General features: G+C 61.7%; 1 protein-coding gene across 4 annotated transcripts; it reads left to right on the top strand.

The window, feature by feature from the left end:
• Positions 1–786: 786 nt before the first annotated feature.
• MRPL28 (mitochondrial ribosomal protein L28) lies at positions 787–4,002 on the top strand. Of its 4 annotated transcripts, none has more exons than XM_032606334.1 (6): positions 787–872; positions 1,240–1,537; positions 2,221–2,373; positions 2,694–2,828; positions 2,924–3,010; positions 3,640–4,002. In XM_032606334.1, the coding sequence occupies exons 2-6, from the start codon at positions 1,250–1,252 to the stop codon at positions 3,724–3,726; spliced, it is 750 nt and encodes a 249-aa protein (XP_032462225.1). In that variant the 5' UTR covers positions 787–872; positions 1,240–1,249; the 3' UTR covers positions 3,727–4,002. The 4 variants fall into 4 exon arrangements, with proteins under 4 accessions (XP_032462225.1, XP_032462222.1, XP_032462224.1 ...); XM_032606331.1 differs by having other exon boundaries at positions 3,619–4,002; XM_032606333.1 differs by lacking the exon at positions 787–872 and adding an exon at positions 892–912 and having other exon boundaries at positions 3,619–4,002.
• Positions 4,003–11,969: the final 7,967 nt, after the last annotated feature.

Below are 11,969 nucleotides of genomic sequence, written 5' to 3'. Positions count from 1 at the left end.
GGGGAGGGGGCTGCCAAGATGCTCTGGGAGTGCTGGGCCTGCAGGACACACCTTGTCCCATCTTTGTGTCCCACTGACCCCTGGGTTCCTGGGCCCTGTCTAGGGAGCATCTCCTTGAGTTACTCCCAGGAGAGAAGGTGATGGCTGCCGCCCCCCACTGGCCCAACCACACGTTTGGGGAGGGGCTCCTGGAGGCCTGGCCCTGCCTTTCTCCTTCCTCTGTGGTGGAAGCACGGTAAGGGCTGCTGACTGCCCCAGGAGCAGTGCCCTGCCCCTCCCTAAGGGGCTGCTGTCTATGTGAGGGTGCTGGACAGGGCTGCGGAGCCCAGGGTGGGGGGCACGCACTCTCCCATCTTTTGGCCCTGGCGTCTTCCCTTCTGAGTCCTGTCCAGGCTGCGGCCTCCCTGGAGGCTTCCCGTACCCCCAGTCACCCAGCACTTGGCCACTGGAGCATTCTCTAGGCTTGTAAAGCGGAAACATTTGTATACAGTATTTTGGGGAGGAATTTTTTCAAGACATTTAAGACGTATTTTTCTGTAGCTCTGATTGCACTGTGATTGGTGAATTTAATATTCCACATGATGTTTCAAGGCAAAAGAGTTTTTACATTGTTTTCTGCTCTTCTTCCGGGAGGAGGGGAGGTGGGACCGAGAATGACAAGTCCCTGCTCCCGGGAAATGGGCCCACACTTGCCGACGGTGCCTGCAGCTGCCGCCGTTTCCGCAGCGAGTTTTCCACGGTCCCTAAAGACGTGAAAGGGGGCGGGACGAGGTGGGTGTAGACCGACCGGCTTTGCAGCCAGTCAGCGGCGAGTGGAGGGCAAGGTGCCCCGACACAACTTCCGGTTCCGCCGGGGAGCGGGACTCGGTTAGGTAGGTGGTGGCCCGGCGGTGGAGTTGGGGTCTTGCGGTGGTTGGGCCGCCCGGGGTCACGCGGCTGGGGTCGGGGCCGCGCGGGGGCTCGGGGTCGGGGTTGGGGCCGCGCGGGGGGCCGGGCGCGGGGGGCACGGAGGCGGAGCCGGGGGTCGGGATGGGGCTGGGGGCCGGGGGCGGGAGTCGGGGGGTCGGGCCGCTTGGAGTTACGCCGCTGGGCTCGGGGCCGCGCGGGGCCATGGGGCAGGGGTCGAGGCGGCGCGTGAGGGTAGGAATGGGGCGGGGCGCCGGGGGCTGGAGTCGGGGGTGGGGGTCGGGGCCCGCGTCCGGCCGGGCGCGCGTGACGGTGGCCCCTGCCTCCTGCCAGGCTCGCCGCGATGCCCTTGCACAAGGTCCCAGTCGGCCTGTGGAAGCAGCTCCGGCTGCGGGAGGGCATCTATTCCCGCCTGCCCCAGCACTACCTGCGTTCCCTGGAGGAGGCGCGGACGCCCACTCCCGTTCACTACAGGCCACACGGGGTCAAAATCAAGATCAACCCCAAGAACGGACAGCGGGAGCGCGTGGAGGACGTGCCCATTCCCGTTCACTATCCCCCGGAGTCCCAGCTGGGGCTCTGGGGCGGCGAGGGCTGGGTGCAGGGTCACAGATACATCAACAACGACAAGGTGGGTGAGCAGGACGGGCTTGAGCGGTACTTCTTGGGCCTCGCTGCCTTGCTCCGGGCTCTGGAAGTACCTGGACAGTGAAAGGGACCCCCACCCCTCGGGGAGAGGGAGCTTATAGTCTGGTGGAGACACAGCTCCATCTGAAGAGTATCCTCAGGAGTAAAAAGTCACAGTTCTGGCAGCCAGATTAAGTGTATAGATGAGGAGCCCTGAGTGGAGAGAAGAGATGGAGAATGAGGTTTAAGGTCACCTATCAGCTTGACCGCCATACTTTCCCTACTTTTTGTGACACCTACAGGGCTGGCATTTGGGAAGGCTGAGAGGCTCACCTGGGAGCAGGTCTCCTGAGTCTGCTCCCTGAGCTGTGTTGCCTCTGGTGGGGAGGCAGGGGGGAGGAGGGGGCTTATGTCTTTGAGACCTAGGCTAGAGTCTCCCTTTGCTTTTGGCCCCTTGGTCCCTGGTTTGGGATATGATGACCTGTGAACCGTGGAGTTATGGTTGTGTGTGCGGTGTGTCTGGAATAAACACCAGCAACTTGGGCAGGGTCTGGGGAGAAGCTGACCTCTGGGTGGGCAACTGGGTCCCCAGGTGGGGACTGGTTCGTGCAACTCCACATGCCCAGTCTCCCCACTCTAGTGTGTGGGGAGAAGCAGCAACGCTCACCAAGATTCTTGCTCCCTCAGCTCTCCAAGAGGGTGAAGAAGGTGTGGAAGCCGCAGCTGTTCCAGCGTGAGCTTTACAGTGAGATCCTGGATACCAGGTTCACCGTGACCGTGACCATGCGCACCCTGGACCTCATCGACGAGGCCTACGGGTTTGACTTCTACATTCTCAAGGCAAGCAGATCTGCACCACACTGGGGTTCCTTGTGAGATGTAAATGAGACCATGTCCCTTTCTGGGCAGCCCCAGTGGGAGTCCATCACTGTGGATGGCCATCTTGCCCATGTGGCCAAGGGAGCACAGCTGTCTCCTTCTCTGCTCTTAGACCTTCCTCGCTTCTGGTCTGGGTGCTGGGGCTGCCCACCTGGCCTAAAGTGCTCCACCAGGCTGGCCTGGGGGCTGCCAGCTGCTGGGGAGGAAGCTGGAAGGGCCGGCTGGTGGGGTGGGCAGGGCCCTGCCCACAGCACCTGGCCCCATGCAGAGACTCTTGCCAGACCCCAAAGGAGGACCTGTGCTCCAAGTTTGGGATGGACCTGAAGCGAGGGATGCTGCTGCGGCTCGCCCGACAGGACCCCCAGCTGCACCCAGATGACCCCGACAGGAGGGCGGCCATCTACGACAAGTACAAGGTCAGGGCTCCAGCCTTTACTTACTGCTCCTCATGGGCCCCCTGGCCGGCTGCCTGACCCTGACCTCACCCACGAGCCCATCTCTGTCTGCCCAGGCGTTTGTCATCCCGGAGGCAGAAGCCGAGTGGGTTGGCCTGACGCTGGACGAGGCCGTGGAGAAGCAGAGGCTCCTGGAAGAGAAGGTGAGCGTGTGTGAGCACCAGCTGCCCTGCCCTCTCAGGAGTGGGCACAGCTGCCAAGCAGCAGCCGCTGGGGTGCGTTGACAGGGGCACTGGGTGGGCTTGGGAAGGCACTGCTGCCCAGCGGGAGCCATGGGCTGTGGTCTCCGCGTGGCCCACTCCCTCCCCTCCAGGTCCTGACTCTCTCCTGCCCCTGCTGGCTGGTTTCGTGGATGGGAAGATGGATAAGAGCTGGATGCTTGGCACCATCGATTTCTGTGGCCACCTAGTATTCCCCAGGGTCTGCCCAGTACTGCACTGAGGCCTTTTGTGTCTGTCCACTAGAGGAGTCTGGAGCGTGTGATAGCTGCCAGGACAGGGGGCCCGTCGCAGCTGCTGCCTCTTCTCTCTGCCCGGAGTCTCTGCAGCCAAGGGCCCTGCAGCCCCTCTCCCACGAACAGAGCACTGTCCTCTGGGCTGGGGGCTAGCAGATGGCAAGTAGCCTTGCTTGACCCCGTGGCCAAGCCGGAGGGGCCTGGTCCTCTCATGCTCGATTCCTCTCGGTGTTTGGTCAGGAGCTGGATCCCCACCCTCCCCAGAGCGCCTCACTGTGACCTGCCTTGTCTCCCTAGGACCCCGTTCCTCTGTTCAAGGTCTACGTGGAAGAGCTGATCGAGCAGCTTCAGCAGCAAGCGCTGTCTGAGCCAGCAGTGATGCAGAAGAGAGCCAGCAGGACGTAGCCGCACTGGGACCTGGACCTGGCAGCCAGGCTCAGCACCTTTGGCACCGTGGACAGAGCTTGGGGTGGTGGTGAGGGCCACCCATGGTCGTGTGTGCTGGCCGTGCAGCTCCCGGGTGGGGTGGGCTTTGTGGAGGCCCCAGGAGGTCTCTTGTCCCAGGATCCCCAGAGGCCTGGGGCCCTCTCGCTGCCTCTGTCCCCCCCTCCCCGCAGTGGAGGCCCTGCCAAGGCAGGTCACCACACTCGGGGGACAGTGTGAGTAAAGTCTGAGCTGGGCTGTGTGTGTGCTGCTTTGCTTAGAGGATCAGGCTCACCCCATGCCTCAGAGACCCAGGACGCAGCTGAGGTGGGTGGTGGTCCCTAGGTGTGCAAGGTTTTGGTGCTTTTCTCTTCTCTGGGAGAACCCAGCATTGTGGGAGGCATCCTAGGATAGAGTAGGACTGTGCTCGCTCCTGCTCAAGGCACATTGCCTGGAATGTTCTCCAGAGCAGAGACCTGGTGCTATGCTCTGGCTCTGGGAGTGGCTATATGGTGTCCACACCAGCACTGCCTTTGGGGTGGCGAGCACCACCCCCCCAGCTCTGGGAGGTGCAGGGGCCCCAGAAGGTGCTGCTGGTGCCAGTGTCTCGCAGGGAAGGCCTTGAGTCTGGAGCTTCTGTTAGCACCTCCCTGTCACAGTCCAAAAGGAGGCAGAAGCGACATGGCCTGTGGGGCCTGTGACACAGATGTTCCCTCTTTAGCTGACCCAGACCTGAACTTGGGTGGGGATGTGGCCCCCAGTGGGAGACTGGACCAGGCACCTGAGGCCTTTACTGCTCTGAGATTTGGGGGTGGCATGACCCTCTTCACTGACCCTACCTGGAAGTCCTGAGCACTGAGACCCATTTGGGTCTCTTTGGGAGGACACAGGTGGGTTCCCCTGACCTGGTCCTGGCAACTGACTGAGGGGCACCAGGCTCCCCTGAGGGAGCCGTGGAAGTGATGCCACCTGGGCTGTGTTTATGGGGCGGGAGGCCATAGGGAGCATGCAGCTGGCCAGTGGGCACAGCTGCAAGAGGGCCCTGGAGGCTCCGTGGCTTGCAAGGATGTCATCCAGGATTGGGGGCTGCCTCTGGGTCAGCGCCCTGGGGGGAATGCCCCAGAGGTCACCAGTCCCAGTCTCCTCCGGGGATGCCTTGAGACCCCACGTGTCCTTATCCCTATTCTGTGACCCTTTTAATTTTTTAAGAATTTTACCAAAAGCTGATGATGCCCAGCTCACGCCTGGCCCGGCTCTGTGGGCTTTCAATGCCCAGCCCAGTTGTCTGAACCACACAGACTGCTGGTGCTCTCGGTGGGCCAGTCTCCCCAGCTTCCACCTCCTGGTTCCCTCCCATGTTCAGGATCCTCTTTCTGTGCCCCGCCCCCCTTCCCCCCACCCCCACCCCCAGTCTGTTGCCTGGGTACCCCTGCAATGCATACCCAGAACATCCCCGGTTCACTGATATTGACTCAGGTACCCCTCCTTGCTTGCTCCTTCCCGCCCCAACTAAGACCACAGGCTGAGGGGGTACCTGTGCCATTCCTGGAGCCTTGAGGGAACTGAGGGACCTGGCGCTGGCCTAGGGCTTGTGGCCTGAGCAGGGTGGGGGCTGGGCCAGGTGTGAGCAGTACGGGGGAGGGGAGAGGTGGATGGAGGGTGGAATTGGCCTCCCTGTCAGCACTGGTGGGCCCAGGCTGGCTTCTGCTGGCTCCTGGGAGGAGCTTGGCATGCCCTTAGCAGGTCACTTGCCCCCTGCATAGCCTGAGGCTGGACTGAGGTGGGGGTCTGAGTGTGGTCCTGGCCCCAGAACTAAAACATGAGCATTTTTCTGGTGGTGCAGCATCAGTTTCATCAAATTCTCACAAAAATCCTTGACTCAGGAAAGGTTCAGAAGCCCTCACTGAGTGACAGACTCACTCCCCAGCCCCAAGAAAACAATAACCCAGACCTTCCGGTTTCCTCTGGGAGGTGGGAGTGGGGAGAGGACACAAGGGCTGCACTCACCCACAAGCATGGAGCCAGGAGCTGAGCTGCCCATCAGCCACATGTCCTTGCCCTCCCGGCCCTGGTCAGGCGGAGGCCCCTGAGCTGCCTTCATTTCCGTCAACCACACCTCTGCACAGTCTCAACCACAGCCTCTTTGTTGCTCTGTCAGAGCTCCAGTTCTGCCCTGGCTGAGGCCCTGCAGCCCATCAGAACCCTGGGTTGGTGCAGGGCAGGGGGTTGTGCTGATCAAGGTCGAACCTGTGGAAGCATGAGCTGCCCTGCACTGACCCATGGCTGCAAACAGGCCATGCCCCTGTCTGCACCAGCTGGGTCGACCCTCCTGTGTGTTTCTATGACAACAGCTCAACCAGTCAGCTTCCATGCTGGGCTGTGGACAGGAGGGTGAAGCATCACTATGGCTATGGACTGGGGACGGGCCCTCAGGACCAGCACTGGAGGCCTTGACAGTAGCATGGCTGTCAACACCGTGATGTGTCAAGGCCCTGTTGTGTCCACTGCCTGATTCCACTGTCCCTGTGTCCCAGGGCAGGCAAAAGGACCAACCCTACCTAGAGAGGGGACAGCCTAGGCTGAGAGGGGCAGGGCTCAGTCTAGGGCTCTGTGCCTGACCCCTCACTATCAGGGTCTACAGGGTGGCAGGTGTGCAGAGGGAAACTGGAGCCCTGTCAGGGTGCTGGGAGCATAAGGGAGCCGCTGTGGGGCCCATCCACACGCACTGGGACCCACCTCAACCTTCACCATCCATTGCTGCCCCCTTGAGCCCCTCTCCTCCCACCGCCACTGGCTGCCCCCTAGCTGGAGCCCTGGGTCAGGAGAACTTGCCCAGCAGCACCAGCCCTGTGCAGATTGGCACTCTGTGCCGTAGCACGCCAGAGTCCTCCCCTGCTCACCCTGAGCCCCAGAATGAGGCTTCAGGCCCTGGCCCCTTTACCACCCACAGGTGACCCAGCCCACTTTGCCCTTGGACAAGATCTGTCTGCGCATGGCATCCAGCACAGCAGGGGATGCCCCAAGGCTAGGGGTGGAAGCCCCATGACTGGGCAGCTTGGGGTGTGGCCAGGCCAGTGTGAAGAGTTCAGGACAAGTCCAGGGTGCTGGCCGAGCAGCGTCTGTGCCCTGTGACTCTGGGCCCAGCCCAGCCTGCCCTGTGCCTGTTCCCTCAGATGTGTGACCACTCTGGACTCCTGTTCCGTGCTCCCCCTTACTCCTGGGTCCCTCTGGCTTTGGCAGGGGCCTGCCTCAGCCTTGGCTTCTTCCTGGGGGCTTGAGGCCCAAACCTGCTTCTCCAAGCCCTGCAGCTGTTCCTCCATCTTCTCAGCAGGTGGGGCTGGGCCTCCTAGGGCTCTGAGGTGCCCTACGTGGGGGCCTTGACCAGGAGGTGCTGACCCCGCGGGCTTTTTGAAAGGCCAGGGGTTGTCATGGAGATGGGGTGGGGGTGGCTCTGGGCTGCTCTCTGTCCTGCAACACCCAGGATGGCCAGTTCTTGGAGTGATGCTGCATTGTGCCCTTGCTGAATAGCTGTGGCCTTGAGACATCAAGGAAGGCCTCACTGAGGCCAGCAGACCCTGGGACAGGCCACAGGGAGAGCGGATGCAAAGATACAGGGTTGGAAAGTGTCCCAGGGTCCTATTGGGTGGAGACACAAGGTCTGTGGGGCAGCAGGGCCATGCTGGGGCTGTGTGTGTCTGTGTGTCCAAAGGACTAAGGAGAGGGCTGCGGAGGGGTTGGCAGGCAGAGGTGAGGCCTGGAGGCCCTGTGGGGTCTGAGGTGGAGGAGAGCTTGGATCTGCCTCCTGGGGGTGGGGAGTTCCTCCTGCTCCTCCTCCTGCTGCCCTCACACATGATTTTCTCACCAGACTGGGCCTGGCCTTCAGCTCCTGGGACAAGCCTGACCTGAAGTCTTCCTCTCAGTAGGGGCTGCAAGGACACTGTTCCTGCCACTGCCAGGGCATCAGGAAGGGCATTCATGGAGTGGCCTAGCACATGTCCCAAGAGAGGGACGGGGACCCCTAACACTGGACATGCATGAAACACACACAAAAAAACACCCAACAGCTGGTGCAGGAGCAGCAACCATCCAGCCACGTCTGACCCGACCCTCCAAGGGGACCCTGGCGCGGGCCCACCAGCGGTGCCGCCTGCTCCCTCCGCAGTCAGGAGTGGCTCGGGGGTGGCGGTGTCTAAAGGGGCTGGTTGCCATGGCTACCATAGGGTTCCGAGGCCGTCATCTGGTCCCTGCCTCAGCCAATCGGCGGTGGGAGCCCGAGCTGCAGCCTAGAGTCACGCTTCTTCCTTGCAGCCACACAGTGGCCAAGAGCAGGGACCCGCTTCCTGGAGTGGCTCAGAGTGCTCGGACGGACAGCCAGGCCCAGCATGGCGGAGCGCGGGCCGGTGGGGCGGGAGCAGGCACACGGAGCCAGGCAGGTGAGGTAAGCTGGGTGGGCGCACGGATAGACGGGCAGACAGGCAGACAGGTGGACGTGCTCCCTGCTGCCCATTGTTCTTGTGGCTGAGCCCACAGCCCTCAGCCCACCCCACCCTCTGCACCTTCACCCCGGGCCCCTCTCCCCAGGTACCCCAAGGAAGGGTCATGGGAAGAGAGACAAAGGAAACGGCGCAAGGCAGGGTGAATCCCAGTGCACCGAGGTCCGAAAATCGCTCTCGTGGGTCTTTCTCGGCAGATTTCACGTAGAGGCGGCATCAAAGACCCCCAACTGGCCGAGGCCCTGGGCGTAACAGCTGCCCGGCCACTGCTCCCAGGGCTAGGCAACAGGCATGTCAAGGCAGTGCGATTTCAGAAGCATTTTTTCGAGAAGAAAAAAAAAGGCGGAAAAAAAGGAAAAAACGTCCACCTATAATGGGGAGTGGTCAGCCCAAGATGGATCAGAAGCGCCAAATCCCATTACTCGGGACTTCAGAGGACGGGCCCGAAAAGGCAGCTGCGATTAAGAGCTTGTAAATGGAATGTCCTTTGGAGATCAAAGAGGGACGCGCTCGTGTGTGTGTGCGCGTGTGCACGCGTGTGTGCAGGAACGCGCGTTGAGGGGCGCTGGCTGTGGGGCTGTGCGCCATGGCATGGTGGAGCCCAGAGTGTCACCTGCCGGCCATGGCCGCACTCCATGTTGCAGTGTCCTTGCTGCTGTGTGTGACGTGTGGATGCCCCTGGGGGGGTGGGCCCGTGCAGGCGAAGGCTGGTGCCCACCACCCACACCTGGCGTTGGGCAGCGGGCCCTCTGGAAGGATGTCCTGCCTGGGCCTTGGCCCCCAACCTGGGCCTCCGTCTTCTTCTCCTGGAGTCTGGTCTCGTCTCCACGTTGGGCCCAGACGGGCCTGGCAGGAGCCAAGCGCTCAGGCCCGCCACGGCCGAGCCGGGTGTGAAGACGGGCGGAGGCTGCCTATAATCATCCCAACCGTCCTGCTGCCCGCAGAGGCTGAGGGCTCCCAGATGGCCTGGCGAGTGTGTCTCGGAGGTTCAAAGCCTCTGTCAGTGCGATTGTTAGGTTATTAGGTAAACTCTGAGAAGCAAATCTTTTAATCCACTGTGGCTAATCCAGTGCACTTTTGTTTGCCATGACAGATTCTGCAGCAACAAAGGGGCCAGAGGGACCCGGCATACATAATCACATACTTACAACTGGTCCGCGGCAGCCGCAGGGCTCCTAGGCAGCCGAGAGAGACATCGAAGGATGGCAAAGTGGAGGGCGGGTGGCGGAGGCAGACCTGGAGGGGTGGGCTGGGGACAGGGGCAGCTGGCCCACCTGGGGCAGCACTTCCCTGCCTCCCACCACCAAGGCCCCTAGCTATCAGCTCGAGGGGTGGCCCTGGTCCCCAGGACTATGGGGACTTGGCCGGGGTGGGGGCTGGGGCTGGAATGAGGTGTGTCAGGTGGAAGGAGAAACAATAACCCTCAGATGGGTGTGAGTGCTCACAGCACTGGGAGAGGCCTTAGGGGATGGGGCAGCCAGGACAGGGACAGAGAGGACAGAGGGGGAGTCTGCCCGGCGTGAGGGTCAGTGCAGCAGGCGGGCAGGCAGCCCCAAGACCAGAAGGGGAGTAGCCTGAGGCTGACTGGGTAGGTGGGACTTTACCTGCTGCTTCCAGAAGTTGGGCCGAGGTCCCTAGGAACCTGGCCCTTCCATGTGGACACCAGTGCTCCTGGGGAAATAGCACTGGGGGTGGGCGAGGCCAGGAGGCCCAGTCCTCTGTTTGTGATGTGTCTGAGACCACAGCCAGTGTGGGCTCCATCTCGTGGCCTGGGCCCATTCATGGAGGGTCACACACAGACCTCTGAGGCCAGCAGGATCACGCTGGGACTCTCACTTTGCTAAGGAGGATACTCTGGCTCGAGGAGTTGCCCAGAGTCTCTGGCGGGCCCAAAACACAGGCAGACGCTTAAGTGTCCAGGGAGGCAGGAGCAGGGCAGGTGACGCTGAGGCCCCCAAGCTGGGGAGGTGCTGGGTTGGGGGTGGGTGGGTTGCTCACCCCTCCTCTTTCCCAAGCCCCTGGGGCTGGTGGGAGCCGTCTTGGCCATCGAGACTTCGATGCCCATCCTCCATCCCTGCGCCCACTAGACACACCCTTGCAGTCAGAATCCTCCAGAGAGGCAGTGCAGAAAGGTGTCCCTGCTGTGCCCCTCAGCCTGGACTGACAGGACCCCCTCAGGACACAGGGTGAGACCTGAGTTGGGGGTGTGTGGAGGGCACCCTGGCATGGAGTGTGCTGGCTTTGGGGCTTTGCCCTTGACTCCTGGGGGCCGGCAGGCATGAGGGGAGCTGTGTCAGGTCTGCTGGGTGAGTGGTCTGTGCAGGGACCCTGAGACAAGCATGCCACCGGCTTGCGGGGCCTGGGACTCCGGGCTCTGAGCGAGCGGGAGCAAGCAGGTGCACACCGTGCCCATTTGTGAGCGTACTGCCAGCACCGGCAATGGCAGAGTGCTCAGCTCTCCATCTCTGTGGGTGGGACCTCCTGGCCTGTAAGAGACCAGGGCAGGATGAAGTGCTTCCGAGGAGCAGGGGCCACCAGGACTGGATGACAGAGAGCAGCAGGGTCAGAAAGTGTCTTGCACCACTGAGGTGACCTTGAAGCCATTTTGTCTGAAGCAAAGCCCTGCTCCTGTCCCCTCACCTCCCTAGCTTGGCACTGGGACTGGGGTTGCTCCTGGGCGTCTGTCTGCGGCAGCTTCAGCTGCAGGCTGGCAAGAGAACTCCAGGCAACAAGAGAGATGCAAAATGGCAGCCTGGAGGACACACCTGCCCCCAGGTGGGAAGGGTGAGAGGAGCCAGACACAGGTGGAAAGAGGTGGGGGACCTGCCTGAGGCAGAGTCGGGGCCCAGGGAGGCCCCAGCCCAGGGTGGTCATGGAGCTGGCCAGCCCAGGAAGCTCAAGGTGGCACCTTCTTGCTGGTCCCAAGGCCGACTCGGGGCGACCACGGCAGTCACACCCTGCCTGACACTGCCCCATGGGTCAGCTCTGTCCCATACCCCAGGATCCTCACCTGAGGCTGGCCTCACTCTGATGGATTAATTTATACTGACCGTTGATGGGATGATGGCCTGCTGCAGAGCTTCCTGGTTTTCCTAAGATCTCAACAGTAACGTTGTTGTAGACCTTCTTCCTGATGTGTGAAGAGACTGGAGCCCGCCTTAATTGCCCTCCAGCAATGACCGGTATTAATGCTCTGGGGTAGTTCCTGCCTTTATAGGCACATTCTCTGCATCCACCCAAGTGGGTACCGTGTGCGTGGGCTCCAAGCCTTTCTACTTGGTGGTGTCTCTCACGCCCTTGGTGTGATGTCTCCACATCCTTTGTTGAACTTGTGATGGGGGAACACCTGGCCCTCCTCGCTGAGCTCAGAACTGATGGAAAAAGGACACTCAGGACAAAACATGGAGCCCAGGGGTCTAGGTTCATGGCCAAGAAGGTGGCTGGCCTCTGTGGCTGGGGCCGCCTCTCAGAAGGGAAGTCCACTTGTACTCGTCAAGAACTGATGAGCCAAGGCCGCTTCCCTCTCCAGGTCCTCACCTGCCTGCCCATTGCACACTCCCACTGTGCACACCTGGGGCCAGGCAGAAGAGCTGAAAATGCAGAGCCCAGAAGGGGCTCAGCCTGAAGCTTGCAACTCCCTCCAGAAGCCTGACTCAGAACAGCCCCTCCTTGCCCTCCCCTCCTGGGAGTCAGGAGTTGTGCGGATCTGACGTGCAGTAGCCTGTCTGCGGG

The sequence above is a fragment of the Phocoena sinus genome, chromosome 15 (assembly GCF_008692025.1).
Source record: "Phocoena sinus isolate mPhoSin1 chromosome 15, mPhoSin1.pri, whole genome shotgun sequence".
NCBI lineage: Eukaryota > Metazoa > Chordata > Mammalia > Artiodactyla > Phocoenidae > Phocoena > Phocoena sinus.
The sequence above is the reverse complement of the archived record's forward strand: the minus strand, read 5'-3'. Positions and strand labels throughout refer to the sequence as shown.

Coding starts and splice junctions, on each gene's coding strand:
- MRPL28 (XM_032606331.1), top strand. CDS start 1,250: ATGCCCTTGCACAAGGTCCCAGTCGGCCTGTGGAAGCAGCTCCGGCTG. Junction 2,374..2,693: donor TTGACTTCTACATTCTCAAG/GCAAGCAGATCT, acceptor GACTCTTGCCAG/ACCCCAAAGGAGGACCTGTG. Junction 2,829..2,923: donor CCATCTACGACAAGTACAAG/GTCAGGGCTCCA, acceptor CTGTCTGCCCAG/GCGTTTGTCATCCCGGAGGC.